Source organism: Mustela erminea, chromosome 12 (assembly GCF_009829155.1).
Source record: "Mustela erminea isolate mMusErm1 chromosome 12, mMusErm1.Pri, whole genome shotgun sequence".
In the NCBI taxonomy this organism is placed as follows: domain Eukaryota; kingdom Metazoa; phylum Chordata; class Mammalia; order Carnivora; family Mustelidae; genus Mustela; species Mustela erminea.
Window position 1 is genome coordinate 5803303 of NC_045625.1, and position 14639 is coordinate 5817941.

The 14639-nt window shown below is 44.9% G+C and overlaps 1 protein-coding gene and 1 long non-coding RNA gene across 2 annotated transcripts in view; one reads left to right on the forward strand and one right to left on the reverse strand.

Moving 5' to 3' along the window:
• The window catches only part of GPR107 (G protein-coupled receptor 107), a 76314-nt gene that overhangs the window by 42688 nt on the left and 18987 nt on the right, over window positions 1-14639 (reverse strand). Inside the window, exons 2-7 of the mRNA XM_032306529.1 lie at window positions 9503-9625; window positions 9132-9182; window positions 8831-8910; window positions 7478-7617; window positions 5815-5852; window positions 4192-4248 (exon numbers count right to left, since the gene is read on the reverse strand). Coding sequence (XP_032162420.1) covers window positions 4192-4248; window positions 5815-5852; window positions 7478-7617; window positions 8831-8910; window positions 9132-9182; window positions 9503-9625 — 489 coding nt within the window. The remainder of the gene's footprint in view (window positions 1-4191; window positions 4249-5814; window positions 5853-7477; window positions 7618-8830; window positions 8911-9131; window positions 9183-9502; window positions 9626-14639) is intronic.
• LOC116570038 lies at window positions 539-13853 on the forward strand. Its single transcript, XR_004277262.1, has 3 exons — window positions 539-606; window positions 4965-4966; window positions 13823-13853. It is a non-coding gene; the product is annotated as an uncharacterized LOC116570038 (long non-coding RNA).

A 14639-nucleotide genomic window follows, 5' to 3' on the forward strand; every position in this document is an offset into this window, starting at 1 on the left:
CAGAAAAAAATACAGATTTCTTAATTTCTTATCAGATTCTCCCAGAGCAGAAACGGATGTTTTTGGGGCACGTGGGTGGCTCAGTCAGTTATGCACCTGCCTCTGGCTCAGGTCAGGATCCTGGAGTCCTGGGATCAAGCCCTGTATTGGGTTCTCTGGTCAGCGGGGCGCCTGCTTCTCCCTCTCCCATGCCTCTCCCCTCCCCCTGCTCATGCTGGCTCGCTCGCTGTCTCTCTCTATTAAATAAGTAAAATGTTAAAAAAAAAAAAATCCAAAGTAAAATAAACAGATGTTTTCTCATTCTGTGATTCCATCTCAGTATTCTGTTATAATAATTTTCAAGGTAGCAGGAAAAGGGATCAGAACCGCTCAGGGAACACCTCCATACCCACCACTGAGGTTCTACAACCTCATTTTGACCCAGAATCCCCTACCCGCTGTGGCTCCTGCTGAAGACTGCAGAAATAATCTATGAAACAGGTACCTTATTTCCAAGTCAACATACTCTTTTGCTCTTTAGGTAAAAAATACTCCTGGAAAAAAAGGAGGCTCCTCTGCTACTTGAAAAGGTAAAGGACAAATATTCCCTCATTAAAACTGACTCCTGTGATTTCAGGCAAGAGAGAGGCTACGTTTTCTACATGGGCACATTTTCTCGTTTCTCACATGTTTCATGGGTACAAATGAAGTTTAATGTAAGTCCAGACATTTTATATATAAGACCACAGAATACGACTCCTTGGTCAACTCTATGGAGCATTTTGGTAGAAGCCTAAAATGTGCTGCTTACATACATGATAAACTGTAAAGAGAAGCCAGGAACTGATGGGAATGATGCTTTTCTTAACAGCTGGGTAGGGATGTGAGGGTCACACAGGGTCTCTGGGGTGCTGTCACTATTCTATTTTTGGTCTCCATGATGGTTACAAAGTTATTATTTATAATCATTTGTACTTGACATAAATACTATGTGCTCTTCTGCAAGCATACTACAGCACCCAGTTAAAACGGACAGGGAAGGGGTGCCTGGGTGGCTCAGTCAGTCAAGCCTCTGCCTTTGGCTCAGGTCATGATACCAGGGTCCTGGGATGGAGCCCTCATCGGGCTCTCTGCTCAGCAGGGAGCCTGCTTCCTCTTTCTCTCTGCCGCCTCTCTGCCTACTTGTGATCTCTGTCAAATGAATAAATAAAATCTTAAAAAAAAAAAAAAGGGTACGGAAGAAAGAGACATTTGACAAGTAAACAGAAATAAAATACCAAGAATATTCAAGGTGAAATTATTACTTTGTTAAATTATGTCCTGAACTCAGCAATGTAGTCCACACAGGGGGGAGCCAGAATACGCTTCTAAACACAGTAACTTTTAGTTCCAAAAATAAGAATCATATGAAGTTTCTAAGAAATAGCTATTTTTTAAAAGGTCTGTATAATCTTCATGGTTGATCAGAGTAGGTACCTGACCTTTAAAAAAAAAAAAAAAAAAAGTCTATGTTTTAGAGTGGGAATAAGAGCTAACAGCCCCTTTCCTGCTTTAGGAAGATAAAATATCATCTCTGCTCTGTGGATAGAGCAGAAAAGCTCACAATGACTTCCTTGTCCAAAATCAGGATACTGAGTAGCAGAACAGCAAGGTGTCACCTACAAACTTCATTACAAGGAGAAGGGAAGCCAGGGAAGAGGCAGACTATCCGTACACTGCCTGTTTCCTGTGGCCTGAGAAGCCTGTGAACCGGTTATCTCAATGTCCTTAATGACGACACTCCCCCTAACACAAAGCTTTAGTCACTGACAAGTAAGTGTATCCTATCATGCTTTCCTTGGTGATTTTTTTTTTAAAGGCTACAAGAAATTTCAAAAAAATTACCTTATTAAGAACTTTTTATAAAAAAAGATTTTATTTCTTTATTTGACAGAGATCACAAGTAGGCAGAGAGTCAGGAAGAGAAGCAGGCTCCCTGCTGAGCAGAGAGCCTGATGCGGGGCTTAAACCCAGGACCCTAGGATCATGACCTGAGCTGAAGGCAGAGGCTTTAACCCACTGAGCCACCCAGGCGCCCCCACTTCATTTTTTAAATTTTATTTATTTATTTGAGAGCGAGAGCACAAGCAAGGGGAGTGGCAGACAGAGGAAGAGGGAGAAGCAGACTCCCCGCCGGGCAGGGGGAGCCAGATGTAGGACTCGATCCCAGGACCCCAGATCATGACCTGAGCCAAAGGCAGTCACCCAACCAAGTGGGCCACCTACACGCCCTTAATAAGCACTTCAAAGTGAGAGAAAGAAAAGAGAAAAAAGTACCTTTTGTATTTTCTTAAGGAGGCAGTAAAAAAGTGATTAAACACAAGGATGGGCCTTGGAGTCAGAGAAACCTGGGTCTTGGGCAAGTTACTTAACCTCTCTGAGCCTCAGATCCCTGATCTGTAAAAGGGAGTAATAACAGTGCCTCCTCCATAGAGCTGCTGGGAGGACGAACAGAGATAATGACCGTGTGTGAGCGCGCCACACCCACTCCAAGGGCCCCATTACTACTAATGGACGGGCTATTATTACAGGCCAGGCCCAAGATTAGGGATTTCGTTTGCATGAGAAAGAAAACAAATTTAAAAAACCCTCTCCCTCATGGCCACCCTCTAAAGGGAGCCACAGAAAATAAGCATAATAAATGAGTACAGAGCAGTGTTGGAAAGAAGTGTCAAGGGGAAACCAGCAGGAGGAGGGAGGGAAAGAAGCTGCATTTAAACCAGGATGAACCGAGGAAGCTTTGCTGAGATTATGACATTTGAGCAAAGGCCTGAAAGAGGAAGATATTAATCACTGGCTTCTGAGGGACAAGCATTCCTGCCTGCGGGTACAGTCAGGGCAGAGCCTGAGGCCTCATCATTTCTAGGAGCAGCGAGGTGGGCTCTGTGGCTGGATCGGAAACAGGAGCCAAGGTCGAAGAGGAGACTGCAGCCAGCAGACTATATGGCCTTGCAGACCAGGAAGGGCTGGAGCTTTTGCTCTGAGGCAGGTGGGAAGCATCCACAGGCTCTCAATGAGCTATTAATTCCTATGGTCACTAAATTTAAAGACCGTGTAAAAACTGTTAGGCAAAATAAAGTATGCTGAAAGAGATCAGAACAGGGGATGCAGGGATGGGGGACACTGAGGGGGTAAAAACATAGAGACTCGTGGTAGAGAGTGGGAGGCACAGATGCATGCATTTGTTGGAACTGATCGAACGACATATTTAAGACCTGTGCATTTCACTCTAAGCAAATTATACCTTAATTAATGAAAACTGGTTAGAAATGGGGTAGTGATTCTTACAAATTAACGTTAAATGATTATTTGTACAGTGCTTCTAAAGCACTTTTATGTTAAAAAAAATACTTATAATAACCCAATGAGATAGGTGCCATCACTATTCACTCTTAGATGATTAAAGACAAGATCCAGGAGTTAAGAGAGCTAAGGTCATCAGCCACTAAGTGGGTGCTGAGACCCTATCCAATGTCCTACCCCAACCACAGGCTGTGGCTGTGGTATGAAGAACGGGGCCAGGTGGGCAGGTCACTGAACGCCATTGACCCTTGGTGAACACATCTCTAAAATCCTACCAGCATCCTAAACAATCACGAGTGGTCCTTCTAGGTACAGAATTCTGTGCTTCTCCTGAGTGGCTCGGTGGGTTAAGACTCTGCCTTCGGCTCTGGTCATGGTCTCAGGGTCCTGGGATCAGCCCGGCATGGGGCTCTCTGCTCAGCGGGGAGCCTGCTTCCTCGGCTCTCCCTGCCTGACTCTCTGACTACTTGTGATCTCTATCAAATAAATAAGTAAGTAAATAAAAAAATAAAGTAAAAAAAAAAAAAAAAGAAAGAAAGAAAGAAAAAGAATTCTGTGCTTCTAACACACTCCAAATGGGAGGCAGCATGGGATTAAAGAGCAGCAGGGTGGGGACAGCCAGGCAGATGCGGGCCTTGTTACTCACATTGGACATTCACAAAGTCACTCATTCTCAGAGACATGATCAGCTAAGTAGTGGGTAACAATACCTACCTTGTGGGTTTGCTATGGAGAGGGCTACTACTACATTTGAGTGACTGATCTGTAGAATAACTAAATTATTATTCCTAAATTCAAAATTCCTTTGCAAATTCACCCTTTACACTACAGAGATAAATCCGATGAAGATTACTCAAAGAGAAGACATACCTGAAAAGAAACTGCCCCATCACTATTGTGAACAGAAAAGGATTTTTCTCCCGTTGCCTGAAAAAGAAAGCCACAACAACCTGTTTTAGGATGATACTGGCAGAAAATGTACTAATAAAAAAAATTAAAACAAACAAAAGCACATCCTTCTTAAATCTTCAATTTGCCGACCTTCAGAAGCTCTCTGGAAATAGAACTCACCGTCCTTTCGAGACGTCTGCGATCCCCTTTCACGGAGAAAGAAACTTCCTCACCCGCTTCCTTTTCTCAGTGATCTCTTCTGCCCCCCACTAGCCCCCTATTCCCTCCCCCCCACCCTGATCCCCCTGGAGCATGTCTCCATTCTTATAGCTTCAGGAGGACTACGGATGCCAACCAAGGTCTTATCCCGACACTTCACCTGGACACCATTCCCAATTTCAAATGAGGAGCGTATTACTGTCACTGGTACAGTGGACTAACTCCAGGAATGAGAAGGAAAGACCTACACCCAACAACATGGATGAACTCAAAAGAATTCCGCTGAGTCAAAGAAGACAAAGAGAGCAGTGCCGAATAGGGCCCTTCCGTCAAGTTCTAATCACTCATCTACAGAGGCAGATCGGCGGCTGAGGACGGGAGGAAGGAGGGGCAAGAGAACCCTGTGGGGTGATAAATATGTTCACCATTTTGTGGTGGTGGCGGCTTCTCTGGGGTACACTCAAGTCAAAACTTAGCAAACTGTCACTTTAAATATGCGTAAGTTACTGGATGTCAATTACACTTCAAAACAGCTGTAAAAACAGAATACTGCCATCTGGATGCCCCCTTACTGAAAAATCAAGAGATCCCAACCCAAAATGTTCCCAATTTTTTCCTTCTGCTACTTCTACCATCTATTCTTCTACTAAAACAAAAACAAACAAACAAACACCTGCTTCCTTCCTCCTCCGCCCCCAACACCGGCCCCGTTCTTTACCCACATTCCAAGACTCCAAGTCCCCCCGGCCCTAAATCTGTACCGTCACAACCGTGTTCTTCCTGGTCCTCCTAATTTCACTGTCTCTCTCTCTGAGGCTGCTCTGCCCATGACTTTCAGAACATCTGCCCCAAACACCACCTGCATCACAGTCCTTCCTGATCAAGACCTCCTGACGACTTCCTATTTTCTGTGCCATCAATGAATACCCTCTGGTGCCTGGGCTTTTATTATCTAAAATCCCTCTTTCTGCTCCCAAAGACACACCTTTTACTTCCCATAGGCCAGACCCAAGGATCTGTCATGCTCGTTCCCATTTCCAGTCTTTGCTTATGACATTCCTTCCTCTTTCCCCAAACAAATCCGCCAAACTCCAAGCCCTGACTCCTCCCCTTCCTGAGGGCTCCCCCTCACTGTCTGATCCTCTACTGTGCAAGTGCTGTACTACTCAGAACTCAATGTTACTTTGAAATTCTTCCAAGCTGGTAACATTTTCTCTCCAAACAGGCAGCAACCCCCAGCGGATTAGGCATGTGTATGTGTGTACCTTTATGTCATGGACATATATAAACATACCCCCACTCCCCCTCACATCCCCACACACATACACACATATGTACATATACATCCAGGAAAGCTGAAAACAGGGGGTGGTCAGTTCTTACCTTTGAATCTACTGTGCTTCTTTTAGATTTTCCACTGTCTAGAAGCAGAAACATTTAGAAGATATTACTGCATGATTCAGCTTGTATCTGATTACAGTGTCATTTTCTGAGGCTCTAGCTTGTCTAATGTCAAATACTTCGAGCTAACGGAAGGTGAGGCCATGTGCTATCTTGTACACAGACAACTCCTCAGATTCCAAAATAATTCTTGAGCCGCAGAAGCAGCAAACAAGTGTGTTACGTGATCAGTGCTCTCTAATAAAGGATAACATTTAGTCCCAACAGGGAAATCATCTCTGAATAATCCCGTGTCTATTATTGTCAGAGAGGCTGCATGGAGTGACCTTCCTCATTCTCTGAGTTATCCTGCTTGAGAACAGATCATTGTTTTAAAATACATAGATAACATTTATTTACACACATGGAAAAATTAATAGCAAATTACATTAGTACAATTCATACTTTTCTTCCCCCACAGCAAGGTGTGCTAAGACCGCCAATGGCTCCATTCACGGAATAGAGAAGGCGTCTGTGCCTTATTCTCACTTGAGACAGCCTTCATAGGGAAGACAGGATTTCAAACTCCCTGCGGGAAAGAACTTTAGAATAAAAAAGAAGGAAGAGAGCACTTTCCGCGCAGTGCCTGCATATGAGGGCTATAAAGGAATGGTGTGCAGACACAAAGCTACACCATCACACAGATGTAACATTTCTGCATGTCTTTTAATCTGGGTTAGATTTTTGATAGGCTGAGAAAAAAAATGTATAAATAATACAATAAACAGTGAGTTCTCTTTGAAGAACTAAACTATTAGACAAAGCTGACAGTTAATAAAAGAGGCAATAAATGTAAACTAGCCAATCACCGTCTGGAGATACAGTGCAGCCTCAGTAGTGAGAAGGAAAGCAAAACCAAGAATATCCTTCTCGCCTTTTACTTTGGGATCAACACAAACACACAACAAAACCCCAGTCCAGGCTAGGACATGGTGATGTGGGCACTAGTCCTACAGATTTCCCCAAAGGAGCATCCATTCATACAACGCATTGGAAAGGAACTGAACACAGGCACCACTATTCTCCAAAGCATTCATATCCTTCGAACCAAACATTTCAATTCTGGGAATCCATCCTAAAGAAGAAAGTTCTGGATAGGACCAAAGTTCTACAAATGAAGAATTCCCAATGCAGCTGTATTTATAATAGCAGACAGTGGAAATGTCTTCTTAAGGCGGAAGCTTGAGCAAATTACAGTCTCCACGTAACAGAAGGGCTGGTAAGAATGAGCTGTCTGCAAGTTGAATGAACAGGGATGCTTGGGAAATTACAAACATGACTAGGAGCTTCTCTTGCTTGCTCTGCTTTCTCTCTCTCAAATAAATTAATTTAAAAAATCTAAACAGAAAAAAAAAAAATCAAACATTCCAGACCGAGAGCCCAGAAGGGATACAGATTACTCAAGTTCTTGTGCCGCAAGGACGAAGGAACGACTTTTCTTTTCCCCACCTTCCCCCCAGTTTCCACCTTTTTAACGGTTACGTAATTTTGTATGACCCCCAAAATAACATCAATGCGGTGTCTGTGTGTGTTTTCACTTGGGGACAAAAACGAATCTACAGAGCAGGGCAGGGAAGAAGATGCTGTTCTGTGCCTGACAGCTGACCTTGTTTTGGCTGAATCTGGTTGCCCGCTGAAACAGGGTTAGCCCCGGGCTCCTGGCTCTGGCCGAGGACCTTCTCATCCTTGCTGAAGACGATCTTTGGTAACTGTGTACCAGCTTCTGGGGGGGCTCTTACTCTCACCCTACATTCAAAGTAAGAGAAAAGAAAAGAAGTTCAAGGTAATGTGATGGTCATCTGAGTATCTGAGTGCCATGTGTTACACACGGTCTCAGTATCCAAACCCATCATCTCAGACAGTCCTTGTGAATCCCTGATGTAGATTCTAGGAGCTCCTCTGTGCACCTGCTAAAATGCGGACTCAGGAAGGTTAAGAACTTGCTGAAGAGTGGTGAGGCCGGAAGCAGCCAGGCGAAGACCCAGCATTCTCACTCTGAAGCTTACGTCCCTAGCCACCACATGGTTCTGATGGACATATTTTCCCCCTAAGCATCTATAAGGTGTTCAACAAGGGGAACGGAACAAGGGGCAAAAAACCCAGTAAGGGGGCACCTGGGTGGCTCAGTGGCTTAAAGCCTCTGCCTTTGGCTCAGGTCATGATCCCAGGGTCCTGGGATGGAGCCCTCATCGGGCTCTCTGCTCAGCGGGGAACCTGCTTCCCTCCCCCGCCTCTGGCTGCCTCTCTGCCTACTTGTGATCTCTGCCTGTCAAATAAATAAATAAAACTTAAAAATAAAATAAACAACCCAGTAAGATGTTAAAGTGAACTTGAGGGGAGCATGGGAGAGGCAGCGGGCACAAGCAGTGGCCTGCCGGGATGCACTTCCTCTCTTCTCTCTTCCTAAAGATCCCACCCTGCCAGGAAAGGGCAGGGGAGGCCCCACGCCTGAATGGACACGTGAGCTGAGCTAGCACTGTCGAGCTGGAGCGGAGCACTTCTCTAGTCCTGCCTCATGGAGGAGAGGCCTCCCCCTCTCCCTGAATGTCAGCTGGCTGTAAATAATGAATTTACTCTGTTGAACATGCCATGCTATTTCAAGCTGCCCTGACTTTGTCTTCAATGCTCTTCCCTTATTTACCTGGTGAAGTCCACTCACTTGAAGGCTCGTTGGGCCCAGAGTTGCCTGAAGCCTTGCCTCCTCCTCTGCAATTCACCAGTGTCTCTGCCCCACTATCTCGCTCTACTGCCGGGATCATCTGTATTGGTGTTTGGCCTCCATTGGCCATCTCCAGGCTCCTTGGGAGTGGTACCTCCGTCTCCCCCATCATGTTCTTAAGCTCCAGCACTCAGCACAGTATTTGGCACATGGCGGACACTCAGTAAATGATAGCTTAACTACCGAATTCCCTGTAACTTTACTTGAGGATGGAACTGAAGGAACATGAGAATTACTTACTCACTTCTGGAGATGTCTAGGATTAGAAGGGTGACAGAGACAGACTGCTTTTTTAAAATACAGTAATTCACATCTTCATCCTGAGGAAGGAAGACCCCTCTTATTCACTCACACTAGAACAAGGCAAATAAATGATCCAACCTCCAACCCAAACAACACAACCGTGCCCACAGCTCGGATATGCCGGGTAGTCCAAGCAGCCACCGCCGTAAGAAAAGAGCATGGACAGAAGCAGGGAGCTCTCACCCAGTGTCCTGGGCTCACATGAAGGGAGGGATGAGGTCCCACGTGTAGTGCTCACCAGATAAGAAGAAAATCCGTCATTCTTCGTGCGGTCCAGGCTGAATCCAATCTAAGGGGGGCAAAAAAAGTAGAGGTAAATACCGACGCAATACTCTGGCATCCATACCTTTCTTACTCGAAGAGCAAAAAAAGTGATTCTTTGGCCTAGGCTTCTCATGGTTTTCTTAGCATTCATTTTATAAAAGGGGTTGCTAATTACTAAAATTATTTAAGAATTACAACTTACGTGTTCAAAGTAAAACTATTTGATGCCTGTTCACAAGTTTAATTTTCTCTATGTTCCGAGACTTTGTATTTAAGTGTGCGGTGAAGCTCCTATCTGAGCAACAGAGAAGTGTAAAGCCCTTGACCTCCTGGGAAGGCACTTACGGTTGTGTCCTTGTCTGTGGCTCCCGCAGGGTCATTTACGGAAAGGCTGCTGACATTAACCACCATGTACCCGTCCTTGAAGAATCCAAAGGTGTTCAGGTGAACCTTATGCCTCACGTCGTCCTGAAAAGATTTAGAGTGGTAGAATTAGTTAATAGGGAGAAGTTAACCTGATTATTTAAACTATTTATTTGCTGGAAAAGTATGGTATCTAGCTAACTAGTCACTGTTTCATATACTTGGCAATATATATGGTATAACACCTTATCTTGCTCCATAAGCTGAAAAAGACTCATAAGATAAGATTCATAAGATAGCAACCATTTTGCAGAAGGAGGTGCATAATAGATTGAGTTCACGCCCATGCATATGGAAGGGTCCCAGGACTGACCTGGTGATCAAGTGGAATGGGAATTGCAGGGAAAGAGGAACAAGGTTTCGTCATGCTCACAAGCTTCCTGCTGGCAAAGGCCTGGAATCCAGCAGGCACTCAAAATACGTGGGTGGGGGGTGGGGTGGAGAGAAGCGGCCAAAGCTGCCCCCGGAATATACTCCTTTTTATAAACCTTTTTATGAGTCTTATGAACCCGGCTCCTCCCACTGCAGGATAAGGGCGACTGACATTACTCTTCTGATCTATAATACAATTTTTTTTTACATTTGCATCTAAACATGATGTTTCATATGACAGGTCTTCAGGAAACAAAGCCTTATGCAAAAGGAATCCAGAAACTAGCCAGCTGGAGACAGATCTCTGGGACACAGGATAATCCTGAGATTTACTGAAACTGAGCACGTGGGCAAATGCCTACTACAGCGGCTTGAAACGGCCTCAAAGTTGTGATTCCAATCTCAACTAAGCCAACAAATTTCAAGGCCGAGACAACCGTATTAGTGAATACTTCTCAAGTTGAGGCTCCACGGAGACATGTCCTGCTGTGTAAAGTCATGAGTTTTATTTTTATTTTTTTTTAAGATTTTTTTTTTATTCATTTTAGAGAGGGAGAGAAGGAATGAGTGGGGGAAGGGCGAGAGGGAGGAGCAGGATCCCCGCTGAGCAGGAAACCTGACACGGGGCTGGATCCCAGGACCACGGGATCAAAACACCAGCTAAAGGCAGCCGATTACCCAACTGAGCCACCCTGGGGACCAAGTCCTGAGTCTTATATAGAAATCATTTGCCCTAATGAGGGCGCCTTCAGTAAGTCCGCAATAAGCTAACAGTTGTGAAGTAGCTCCTGAATGCCAGGTGCCAAGCTAAGCACTTTTCTAAAACTGGCAAAGTCATTTTTGCTACTGTTTGTATCTTGCTCATAACTGTTAAATTCTACCCTCTGAGGGCACCTGGATGGCTCAGTAGGTTAAGTGTCTGCCTTCGGCTCAGGTCATGATCCTGGGGTCCTGGGGTCGAGCCCAGCATCGGGCTCCCTGCTCGATGGGGAGCCTGCTTCTCCCTCTCTCTCTGCCGCTATCCCTGCTTGTGCTTGCACACTCTCTGTCAAATAAATAAAATCTTAAAAAAAAAAAAATTCTACCCTTTGTTTCTTTTGATTGTAACCATCTGACAACACACTGAAATGCTCTGGGGACTCCAGCTCTGCTCTTCAGCTGTCTCTGCGGACATTCCCAGCAGGCTGGGTCTTGGTGTGAGCGGGGATTTTCTCTTTCTAGACTTGGGTCTCCAAGTCTGATCGCAAACCCCAAAGCCCTCTGAGGAGAGGCTGTGGATCAGATCTTTGGCAGACAAGTCATAAACTGTAACCCCCTACATAGCTAAAACAGACATTTACAGCCATTAGGAGGGTTATGTTTCCCAGTCCACTCTTCTATTCAAGGACTATAGCTCTGAGAGTCCTGTAATATTAAGGGCTAAGGAGAGGGACACGGTTCCAGCATTTCCCCCCACCCCTCAATCCCATCCAAGTCTTTGGCTCCTGCTCCCAGCCAACTGCTCATACTCCAAGGCTCTAGGGGCCAAGCTTCCGCAGTGTCTCAGGGCAGCCCTGGCTTATGTTCTTTTACCCACTAAGATTGCAGCTCCCCACCCGCACACCCTCAACATTTTATTTATTTATTTCTTTATTTTGCCCCTGGGAACTTCCCTTATTTTCTTAGGATTCAGGTATGCATTTAAAGCATGTTTGCCGGACTTCCATCTCCTGGTGTAGCCATGTGTGGTATACCAGAACTCCCAGGGAGAACAAGAAAAGCAGATCATAGAAGTCCTCCACTGGAAGGCAGGAGAGGGCTGCCAGACCACAAACCCCAGAAAAGCTAAAGCCCATGTCCTTTCTCAGGATTCTAAGAAATGATTTGAGTGACTATTTTCTCGCCTCTCCCAAAGCTGCTACAAGGTTACTACCATCCTAGATGCACAGGACAGAAATCAATTCAACTACATATGACGGATACCTTAGCACACCATGGCTTCCTACACTGGCAGAATGCCCAGATGAGAAGGGCAGGAGAGACAGAATGAATCAACAAATTCTCACCACGTGCCACAACATACACGAACCTCACAACATGATATGAAGTGAAACGAGCCACAGGTACAATCGAGATGAATGTGGGGGACATCACCCATGGGGACAGAGGTCAGGACGAGGACGATTCTTGGGAGGGAGAGGTGTGCGGTCGCTTACAGGAAGGGGTCTTAAGGAGGTTCTGGAAGTGCTTCGTAACATTCTGTTTGTTGCTGGTTGTACAAGTGTGTTTACGCTGTGAAAATTCACTGAATCAGAGGCTAATAATGAGTATTTTTTTTAGCATGGACATTGCATAAGGTTTAAATTTTACAAGTGTGCTTGTTCTAATTTAACCAGCATCTAAATGCTGTGCAGCCAAATGGAAGCCTGTTAAAAATTGCTTAACTCATTTAGTTTACCACCGTAGGTACTCTCTAGGCATGTGGGGGGAGAAATGCTTCAATCGCATGCTCAGAGGAGTTGTTTTGCCCATATAAACATTATACTCCTTTACTGTTTGTTCTCACTTTTGTATTATCATGTTGCACGATAAAACAATGCCATTAAAAACACATCTTTGAAGAATATTTTAAACACTGACGACCACAACACAAATGCCCCATCTCCACACCAGAGAAAGGGCTCTCCTGTCATAGCTCATCCTTGGGCAGTCCAGCATAGTATGGAGTAGGAGCTCCACGACAGGGATGCAAGCACGAGTTCAGGGGTGACATGACAACCCAAAACAACGCAGACCGGAAGTGGTGAAGCTGGGACGTCAACACCGATCTGCTGCAAAAGCCACTTTCACGCTACCGCCTCCCAACACGCACAAGTATCACGACGGAACAGGAGATGCGCTGAACGACCTGGAAATAAGGGACAAATTCCTAAAAACATACAACCTCCTGAGACTGGCTCATGAAGAAAGAGAAAACTGAACAAACTGGCAGTGAGTGAGGAGACTGAACGGGCGATCAGACAGGGGCGACGGCGGCGGCAAAAGGAACAAGAAGCCTCTCAAACTCTTCCAAAAACACTGAAGAGGAGGGAACACGTCCAAAGCCATTTTACAAGGCCAGCATTATCCTGATACCAAAGTCATATAAGGACACTACGAGGAAAGAACATCACAGGCCAATACCACTAATAAGCCCAGATGAAACACTCCTCAACAAAACACCACCAAACTGAATTCACCAGCACGTGAAAGGGTCATATGCCACGACCAAAGGTCATACACCCCCGGGGATGCAAGGATGGGTGAATATATGCAAATCAATAAATGTGAAATACCACATTAACAAAATTGAAAGGAAAGAAATTCCTATGATCATGTCAATAAGTTTAAAAAAAGCATTCAACAAAATACAACATCCTTTCGTGATAAAGACTCTCAATGAATCAGGCACAGAAGAAATGTACCTCAGCAGATTTCAAGCCACATATGACAAGCCCCCAATTAACGCAGGTCACCCTTAACAGCGAAACACTGAAAGCTTTTCCTCTAAAATCAGGACAAGATAAGGTTCCCCACTCTCACCACCCCAGTACTGGAAGTCCTAGCCAGAGCAATTAGGCAAGAAAAAGAAGTAAGAGACATCCACATTGCAAAGAAGTAAAACCATCACTATTTACAGATGGCATGAGGAACTCAAACCACTCAACAGCAAAACAAAAAACAACCCCCCCTCAATAACCCTAAAGAACCTGATTAAAAAAAAGGGCAGGGAGCCTGCTTCCTCCTCTCTCTCTCTGCCTGCCTCTCTGCCTACTTGTGATCTCTCTCTCTGTCAAATAAATACAATCTTAAAAAAAAAACAAAACACCACAATGAGAAATCACTGCGTAGGGGCGCCTGGGTGGCTCAGTGGATTAAAGCCTCTGCCTTCGGCTCAGGTCATGATCCCAGGGTCCTGGAACTGAGCCCCACATGGGGCTCTCTGCTCTGTAGGGAGCCTGTTTCTCCCTCTCTCTCTGCCTGCCTCTCTGCCTACTTGTGACCTCTCTGTCAAATAAATAAATAAAATATTTAAAAAAAAGAAAACAAGTGCTGATGAGGTATAGGGAAAAGAGGGTTCCTGCACACTGCTGGTGGAAATGGAAACCTTAACAGTCATTATGGAAAACAGTATAGAAGATCATTAAAAAACTAAAAATAAGATGATCACATGATCCAGCAATCCCACTTCTGGGTATCTATCCGAAGGAAATAAAATCAGAATCTTGAAGAGCTACAGTTGCACTCCCAAGTCCTTGCTGCATTATTTACAATCGCAAAGCATGGAAACAACCTAAAGAGCTGTCAAGTGTAAAAGGATAAAGAAAATGTCCACACGTGTCCCAGCGCGCACTCACGCGCACACACACACAGCACGGACTAATATTCGGCTTTAAAAAACAATGAAATCGGGGCGCCTGGGTGGCTCAGGGGGTTAAGCCTTTGCCTTCGGCTCGGGTCATGATCTCGGGGTCCTGGGATCAAGCCCTGCATCGGGCTCTCTGCTCAGCGAGGAGCCTGCTTCCTCCTCTCTCCCTGCCTGCCTCTCTGCATACTTGTGATCTGTCAAATAAGTAAATAAAATCTTAAAATAAATAAATAAATAAAATAAAAAACAATGAAATCTTCTTATTTGCAACAGTGTAGATGAACTGGAGGACATCATGCT